Source organism: Dreissena polymorpha, chromosome 13 (genome assembly GCF_020536995.1).
Source record: "Dreissena polymorpha isolate Duluth1 chromosome 13, UMN_Dpol_1.0, whole genome shotgun sequence".
Lineage (NCBI taxonomy): Eukaryota > Metazoa > Mollusca > Bivalvia > Myida > Dreissenidae > Dreissena > Dreissena polymorpha.
The window spans coordinates 51,720,563-51,730,552 of NC_068367.1; the positions used below are offsets into that span (position 1 = coordinate 51,720,563).

Here is a 9,990-nt window from a genome sequence, read left to right on the forward strand (position 1 = left end):
CAAAGGATTAGATTTTTTTGTAATAGTTCAATGTCCGTTCGCCCTTTCAAATTTCCAACAGAAATACTGACCGGAGCCAGCATTACACCTGTTTTCGAATTGCATTAATTCTACTTCCTGTATGCAGCTATAGTTACAATACCAATATTTTGGTAACTTACAAACATCCAAGAAAAATCGCCACAGCTCAAATCTGACATTCATTAATATGATAATAGGTGCTACCTAATTTACGGTCAAAAGCTTATTTGATAACAACGTATCGTAATAAATATTTGGACATTATTGTGTACAAAACATTATAATTGTTTCAATAATAAAGTAACTCAGCCAAAATAAATCTTATGTTTTGCTTGATGAAAAAAAAAACGTTTTACATCTTCCAAGCTTTAACATTTAATATCTCATAAGCGTCTGGAATTTAAAGCTGGTTCGGTGGCTGCGGCGTAGTAGATATGGTGTCCGCTTAGTAACTTGGGGGTCTCGGCATTGATCCCTTAAGTGGAAGTGTTCTTTAGATAACCCTTAAGATGCCAAGTACTGGTCCTACCCAGGAAACAGGTTATTTCATCAAATGTCTCAAGTCAAAGTAAGCTGTTGATTCAATCATAAACTGATTTAACATAATCAAAATAATGTAATGTGTCAGATCGATTTTGATTGACAGGATTATCAATGTATAATTATGTGAACTGAAGTATATCTTACTTGTTTTTTTTGCAATTGAAATATTTCATAAATACCGATATCTCACAAGGTTAAAGTTTTCTTTTGCAAACTATTGTCGCATAGTTTAAATTATGCTTCCACTAAAAACGAGCCATTTTGTATTTATTCAAAAATCACAGTCTAAACTGCATACACTAAGTTTGTAGCTGTATGGTAAATACTTGAATGCAAACAAACATAAGGTTATATCATCCATATTTTTTTCTAAATGTATACATTCTTATAACACAAACAACACACACATATATTTCAGTAATCACATGAGCTTATTATCCCCCGCCAAAGGCGAAGGGATATTGTTTTGGCGTTGTCCGCCCTTCCGTCCGTCTGTCCATCCGTCCGGCACTTTTGTGTCCGGAGCCATATCTCGGAAGTGCTTTGGTGGATTTCATGGTATGAGAAACTTAGTATGAGTATATATACGCATAAGAGGATCATGCACACCAAATGGCATTGTACACTATCTGTTAATAACGGAGTTATGGCCCTATGTATATATTCTGTGTCAATGCAGCATGTGGGGGTATACGTCACGTCTGTGACAAAGCTCTAGTTCGGCGGGGGATATCAATTCAACGAATTTGCTTGTTTATATGTCAGTCTGTCTATGCTTAGAAGAAGCATGTAAATTATGTTAGTATATTCAGTCCATATATAAAACTTATATGGTAATGCATTGCGATACAATATAGAGAAGTGAACACTTCACATCATTTATTTGCGCATAAAAGACTAGTAACACAATCAGTATTGCTTCAACACTGTCATCAACTTACAAGAATATTTACGTATTATGTAGTTACAAAGTGATGTTATCTTTTGAAAAACTGTTGAATGAATTCTTTATGTATCATAATCCATTCAATTATGAAAAACAAGAATAATACAAAATAGTATGCAGTTTATTCAAAACAATATAGTATAAATACAATTTTATAAATAAACAATGCTGGTTTTTTACTAGCATATAAAATATTTATCATGGGACAACAATTAACAGCCAATTCATTAATTTAGGAAGCTAGTTGCTACTGTTTATAATTACACTGTCTTACTAAATGATCACAACGTCTACGTTCGGTGTTCTTTTACCAACTTGTGGTAAGTTGTTTTATTGCAAGTTTAAAATTTAGTTGCAGACACTGGTCGACATATAGGCTAAATTTGCATCGGAACAATCGCTTTTCTTCAACATGTTAATTGCCTCCAAATCGTTAATTTAACAACCCATTAACAATGTTTTCACATACGTCTTTATAATGTGATAGCTGATTTTTGTTTACAGAAAGACAGATATAGACTCTACGAAGTTCTATAAAAGTTCACATATGTTCCTTTGAAGTAAACCTACAGAACCAATAAACAAGATCACCATGGCTTAAAACTTCATTCTATGGAAACTTTGATAGTTCAGGAATCCCTCCTTTGTTGATTTCTGGAAACCAAAACTGTCGGTTTTGCTCAATAGAATGGCTTGTGTGATGCCCAGTGCTTGGCAGAACAGCTTCTGAAAATGGAAAATGAACAGTGAACACAGATCTTAAAATTTGATAAATGATGCAGGCGTTTTGTAAATTCCAGGTTTTTGTTGAATTTTGAACAATTTGGAATATTTTGGTACGAAAATCCAACAGTGTAAGATTTCGGGCTTTTAGGGCTAATCTGTATATAGTTATATGTAACCTCGGCAAAGTGAGAGCAGACGAGGTTTAAACAAGTTGAAACTAAGCTAAAATACAAAACAGTTCAATCGCAATATCGATACATTTTGTAAATAAACTTGTTTCTGATGGATTACAACCGCAACTTACCAGATTATTGCTAATGATCACATGTAAAACTGCTGTCTGAGAGCGAATGCAAATTGTGTCACGAACTCTGACGTGTAAACAGCACGTACTGTAGGGTGGCGCATTTGAAATACCGCGAGAATACCGATGCCGACAATAAAATTTTAAAAGACATTATTTTAAACAAGCGTTTATTGATTTATGAGGATACAAATAACAATCCGAAATCAAATAGATCGAAGCAAATAAATTCGAAAGAAATCTGGAATTATGCAATACATTTTAACGGGTTATATTTTTGAACATTATGTTTGTAAAAGTGAACGCGAAATTTAGTATAACAGTCTTTGGTATTTGGCTTATTCCCGTAACGGCGTAAGGCCGGGAAACAGGCAAACAGGAAGAAAAACAAAAAATCGCATTTTGGCGGTGAAAAACATATAATACAATAACAAAGAGTACGATTCGCTACACCATAATCACTGCCATGACGTATTATTTTTTGAGGAATGCATCTGCGTATCATATAGCGTTATTCGAAGTGTCTATGTTGCTCCAGCGGTCTATGATTTTCCATCGCGAATATAGATGACGGCAGGAATTATTTGACTTGATAGCCTATAAGGTAATGTCTCTTTGTATTTCAGAAAAGTGATACAAATAAACGGTCCGTATTATTTAGACAATCAAAATGATGCTTACCTGAGCAATGTTCTCTTTATTTAAAAATTTATTTCAAGTTTCATGATCCTAGGTGTAAGCATTCTTGAGTTATCATCCGGAAACCATTTTTCTAAGTTGAGTCACCCTGACCTTGACAGCCATTGTGTGAATACGTTTTTTGGCACTATTACATTGACCTTTGACCTAGTGACCTGAAAATATAGGGGTCATCTGCGAGTCATGATCATTGTACATATGAAGTTTCATGATCCTAGGCATAAGCGTTCTTGAGTTATCATCCAGAAACCATTTTACTATTTCAGGTCACCGTGACCTTGACCTTTGGGGTCATCTTCAAGTCATGATCAATGTACCTATGAAGTTTCATGATCCTAGGCATAAGCGTTCTTGAGTTATCATCTGGAAACCATTTTACTATTTCGGGTCACCGTGACCTAGACCTTTGACCAAGTGACCTGAAAATCAATAGAGGTCATCTACAAGTCATGATCAATGTACCTATGAAGTTTCATGGTCCTAGGCCTACGCGTTCTTGAGTTATCATCCGGAAAACATTTTACTATTTCGGGTCATCGTGACATTGACCTTTGACCTAGTGACCTGAAAATCATTAGGGGTCATCTACGAGTTATGATCAATTTACCTATGAATTTTCATGATCCTAGGCCTAAGCGTTCTTGGGTTATCATCCGGACACCATGTGTGTTTGATGTGTGACAAATTTATTTTAAGAATATTCATGTACTCATTTAATGATGTAGGCTAAAGACTTGTTATTACAGTAGACGCACATGTATTTTTATACACTTTAATATAATTAATATAATTAATCTTTTAAACAATGTAATTGATGTTTGTATTAGATAATTTATTTATATGAATAAACGTCTCTTTGTGAATAGTTTTAAGCAACTGATGGGAAATCACAGATGCAATATCTGTTTTCTAGTAAAATTTCTTAATGTAAACAATTAATTTTTAAGCTTTCGCACGATGGTTACTTCTTAAATATTTAAATAAAAATGGTAAATATTTGTTGATCTCAAATTGAAGATCGCGTCTCGCAGCCGCTTAAATCGACCGCGGCTGCTAGTACTGTTGGTTTTAACTCGGCGCAAAACATTGAATAGTTGAAATAAACAATTGAAAATAACAGAGAAAAAAACGCCAATGTATAAGCTTTCTAATGAATGTTATTTGTAAAATTTCTGACTAAAAATGACAGAGCAATAATATATATTTACAGTGAAGGGGACGATATTTTTTACCCGAAACTCAGCCGCAGTTGGAAGACAAACCGTTATTACGTTGTGTTTAACTCGTCATAAAAAACTTTTTTAATATGTTATGCATTGACATATAAATTAGATATTTAGAAAGAGCAACATATCAGCTTTCTAAAATGGGTAACATTTTAAATATTGAACCACAAATGACGTGACCTTCGGGATTTTAATTACCAAGGTAAACTATCATCTCGGTTAACAACGTGAAGCTATTATGCGTTATCGATAAATGGACATCAGCATATTTTTGCCGTTATTGGATTTATGCATGGAGTTGCGGATACCGTTAATACACATACCTGCATGAGGTAAAGGGTAAACTACCAAAGGCGGCGTGTTAGCTTTTAGCTGAACAAAATAATTATAGGATTATGCATTCGCTGTTGTAAAACCTCTGTCACACTTGGTTTAGGCTATTGACTGTATAGACGCGGTTAGTGTGTAGCGCGTTTCTGCCAGTGCACTCAAAGGACCAACATGCCTATACAGTGTTGGCGTGCAATATGTGGATTTATTGGATTTTGAATCACATGTTCAATGTAACGTTTGTGAGAATACGGGATATTGCATTAGGTTTTTAGTTACAAGAGATAAACTGCATTTTGTGATTGTGTACTATAATCAATACGGATTGAACTGGAACACAAAATCAGCATCGCATAAAATATAACTTTGATTTAATATAGTTTGTAATTAATAGACTATTTCGACAATTAAAAAGAGGCCGCACTCCAGCGCCGTCTAAACCATAAATATGCCCCTCCAGAAATGTGTACAATACAATCTAAGTTATTGGTTACAGCTACAAGGCTACTCGTGGGTTTAAGTATACTGCAATTGCGTTTTATTAATGGTATCGGTGAAGAGGGTGTTACTTATTTCATATCAAGCGAGCAGACAATATTAATAGGCTTCGTACGATGAAGGTTCGTGTGTCACGTGCATTTTCATTCTTGACGCTTATATTGGGAGTGACAGGAATACTGGCTTCCGTTATATATTTTTCTAACTACGATGCTAATATTGCACTGGTAAACAAAGTCAATACATCTACATCTACGGATTTTTCTAACTACGATGCTAATATTGCACTGGTAAACAAAGTCAATACATCTACATCTACGGATTTTTCTAACTACGATGCTAATATTGCACTGGTAAACAAAGTCAATATAGGCACCATTAAGATTGATTTGCGAGTAATTGTCATAGTTTATAATCGGGCACATTCCGTCCTTCGTTTACTAGAATCTCTGAACAGGGCTGACTATGAAAATGACAATGTTAAATTGGAGGTCTGGATAGACCGCTCTATAAATGGAACCGTGGACCCATTAACGGAACAAACAGCGCGGGAATTCCGGTTCCGTCACGGCGCGTACGATGTGATCGTGCATCCACAAAATGTTGGCATATATGGACAATGGTTATCTACATGGAATCCCAACAATAATCCGCAAGAAATAGCCGTGATTCTCGAAGATGACCTCGAGGTGTCACTGCATTTCTATAAGTATCTGAAGCTTGTGCATTCCAAATATGACCATTACCCAGAAATTAATGGATTTGCACTGCAAGGTCTGTCCATTCATCACGGGGTTAAAACATGGCAGAGTTTCATTAACTACACAGATGGCCAGTGTGTGTACCTATATCCGGTCCTGGGAACTTGGGGATTTTCGCCGAGCAGAAAAAACTGGGTTCGATTCTTGGACTGGTATGCGGAGGCAAGAAATACATCCGACTTTAAACCGGATGTTCCCGGGAATGTTGCGACCTCTTGGTATAACACATTTCTTGCACAGGGAAAGACGAATACAATGTGGTCAATGTGGCATATTCACTTCGCCTGGATGCACAATGAGTACACGCTGTATCCGAATTTTAAAGGTATTTACTGCTAAATAATATCTTCAAACGACCAAAAGTTATTTAAGTTCTTAAGGCCATCTATATTTATGCTGGCTTCCTTCTTTTGATGGTGTAACGGGTAATGTTTGTGATGGTAAAAAACTTTAATGATGGCTAAATTATTTTTGTTTGTGAAAGCCAATTTTTGTTTTGTTTCTTGTGGTCAATATTACTTTTGTTTTATAAGATCAAATATAGCAATTGGTAAGGGCTTAAACTATGTATGTTTATGCTCTTAAATATTTAAAAGCTGCTTAGGGTAAACTTCAATTGTTTCTGATGGCAAAGATTTTGATAATCAAACTTATTAACGTGTTTGATGGCTTAAACTATTAATGTTCTCGATGGTCAAGGAAATCAATTTTCTCTGATGCCAAACATGTTGATGCTTCTCATGGTCAGATAGTTGGATTGCAAACATGTGGACAGTGCTCTTTGAAAATGGGGTTAAATGCATGTGTCTGTGCAGTCCGCACAGGCTAATCAGGGACGATGTTTGTCTGCTTTTATGAAAGTCTCTTCTTAATAAAAATCCGGTTAAGGCATAAATTGTCGTCCCTGATTAGCCTGTGCGGACTGCACAGGCTAATCTGGGACGACATTTTACGCAAATGCGTTAAACCCCCTTCTTCACAGAGCGCGGCTCATGTGTATGTTTCTTAAGGACAAATCGACTATACTTTTGCTAATCGACTATACTTTTGCTTCATTGAATTCGACCCTTTTTTTATTAGAGTTCAGAAGTGAAAAGTAGTGATTATCGAATCAATAGATATTTCAAACAAACATTCTGATTTTGCTTTCAAATATAATTTGAAAAGCTACACACAAGTTCTTTGCTATACAAACCTTATATTGTGTCTAGTTGCAAATGTAAAGCATGCAATAAAACCATTTCGAAATTGAAATCATTTTCGCATTTTCGGTTTATATATATTGAATGTTTTTAGCGGTATTTTGTTATTTTGTGATCCGCTAAGAAATTTTGTAAAGAGTAAAGACAAGATATATAGAGATATTGATACGAAATAACCGCTAATATCTTACATGCTGATATGGCTGGAAAGTTTGCGGCATTTAAAGGGATCTTTTCACGCTTTGGTAAATTGACAATATTGAAAAAAGTTGTTTCAGATTCGCAAATTTTCGTTTTAGTTATGATATTTGTGAGGAAACAGTAATACTGAACATTTACCATGGTCTAATATAGCTATTATATGCATCTTTTGACGATTTTAAAACCTAAAAATTATAAAGCGTTGCAACGCGAAACGATTGAATAATTTGGAGAGTTCTGTTTTTGTCGTTAAATTTTGTCAAACTACGAAGATTGGTTATATAAGGTATAAAATACTTCAAGTATATGTACTCGGCGGAATAGCTCAGTAGGCAAAAGCGTTTTTACTTCAGGACTCTGGCAGGACTCCAGGGGTCACTGGTTCGAAACCTGGTCCGGGCAATGTTCTTTTCCTTTTTTTAATTTTATTCTTGATTTTTTACTGGAGCTTTTACGATCCAATGTTTACATTTATCAATATAAAGCATTTAATGATTAAGTTAAAAAATGCCAAAATCTGTGAAAAGGCCCCTTTAAAAGATTTGAACAAAGTATCAAAGGGTATACAGTGTGCAGAATCACGTGACTGTGTGCTCCGGTAGGTGGTGAATTTTTAAATAACTCTTTATAACTATTTTTCTTAAGAATTTCAACTAGTGCATAAAAGACAGATTTTTATGCTTCTTATGGCAATGTGAAATACATCAGAATACTTTATTTAATTACGATGTTTTCTTGTTAAACAATTATATGTGTTCTGCATGTATTTGTGCGATTATGCTTCACGCAACGTGAAATTTTGTCGCCAATTTCAGACCTATTGAATGATATATTCTTATACCTTAAATATCGACACAAACTGCGAGAAAAACTGTCTTTTATGATCTAAAGATTTTTGAAAATGAATTTCAATAACTTCAATTTACATTCTGTCCTGCCTGTTTGAAAACTACTGAAAACCCCGTTGATTCTGCACCCTGTATAAAACGACGATAATTCTCTGTCTCGGAAAGGAAGAAGCCATCTTGACTATCACGTGATTACCCCAACTGAAAGAGTCAGGTTAACCATGAAGAACGTCAAACTACGTATTCACCAGATGTGTTTGTCGCATTTCAGATCATCAGGGTCTGACAACCAACTGGATGGAGCCCGGCTTGCATTACAAGGCGAACAGTTCGAGACAATCGAACCCTCTTCTGGAGACCTGGGAACCCGGATATGAAAATATGCCAGCACTTCCGGCCCGTCTGGATATAGACGGAAACGTTTCTAGTCCACCAATCCTTAATAGTTAGCTAACGAACTAAAGTCCATATTTTCGTGTTTGTAGACGTTTACAGGATCCCCAAGAGTGTGCTTTTCTGCAGTGATGACTTATTTACCCGCGTGAAAAGTTCTGACGAATTATGTAGCACAGCTGCCATTCTATATATATATGGATAATCTGAGTTTTCGCAGGGCATGTTGTAGAGTATGCCGATGGTCAATCTGGATAATGAATGAGGACAGCTGAGGTGAGAAGCGCTCGTATGGGCGGTCAACTGCGTATAACCTAGGGATCCTTTATATTTGCTGTTGTTTCTACTTCAGAGCATTCCGGTTATAACTGTGATTCTTGGTGTTGTTGTTTTTTTTAAAAATAAAGTTACGTTTGTTCATAATATCTCATATGGTGTTAAAATCAAATTTGTGCGTTTGAAATCTCAACCAATAGTCACACTTTTTTTCAAAATTACGGATGCGGAAACGATGTTAATGGACTAAAACAGATATAGCGGTTTTAAAGAGAAGTCATTTAATGTAAAAAAATAGAGTAAAGCTAAAGAGCTTCAGTATATGGACATAAACAGTATAAAAAAGTGAAAACAAAAATGCTCGCCCTGCCAGGGCGCTTTGGATTTAAAAAAATCGCCTAGTTTTAAGGTAGATGAGTAATAAAAACAACAAGAACTGAACGCTTTTCGAAAAAATGCCCCCACTCTAGTTTAATGAAAGCCCAGCAAAACGTTGTTGTTTTTTTTCAATAAAGAGTAAACGTTTCCCCGGGGACACGTTTCGTTGGTAGTGATATAATAATTAATGAAACGATATTGCGATGCATTTAATGTACGTTAAGCTATACGAAAGAACACCGTTAATAACGGGCAGATTGTGCAAAATGCAGGTTTCATGGAAACCCGGATTATGGCTTTATATTGGGGAAAAAGGTATTCGTTTACGTTTTGATGTAAGTCATATTGATTCTGTTAAATCGTCATGGTTTCGGTACTCTGATATTAATATCATCCAAAACTTTTTAAAAATATATTTGTTTACATAAACTATCTCGAAGGTCCGTCAACCGGTCATTTATTATTCAATTACGGTAGGGTTTCTGGTTTTAAATCCTGAAAATTCCCATCGTACTTTAAATTGTCGCCCTGCATATATACCGATTGGACTGTACAAATACTAATATTGATATGCTTTTATTGTCAAACCCTTGAAACCGCATCGCTTAAAACTTCGTAACACAATACTACAACACTAA

General features: G+C 35.4%; 1 protein-coding gene across 1 annotated transcript; it reads left to right on the forward strand.

Moving 5' to 3' along the window:
* The first annotated feature begins 4,803 nt into the window (after positions 1–4,803).
* Positions 4,804–9,415, forward strand: LOC127855445 (uncharacterized). Its single transcript, XM_052391025.1, has 2 exons — positions 4,804–6,379; positions 8,577–9,415. Exons 1-2 carry the CDS (start codon positions 5,410–5,412, stop codon positions 8,753–8,755), a joined length of 1,149 nt encoding a protein of 382 aa, XP_052246985.1. The 5' UTR covers positions 4,804–5,409; the 3' UTR covers positions 8,756–9,415.
* The last annotated feature ends 575 nt before the right edge of the window (positions 9,416–9,990 follow it).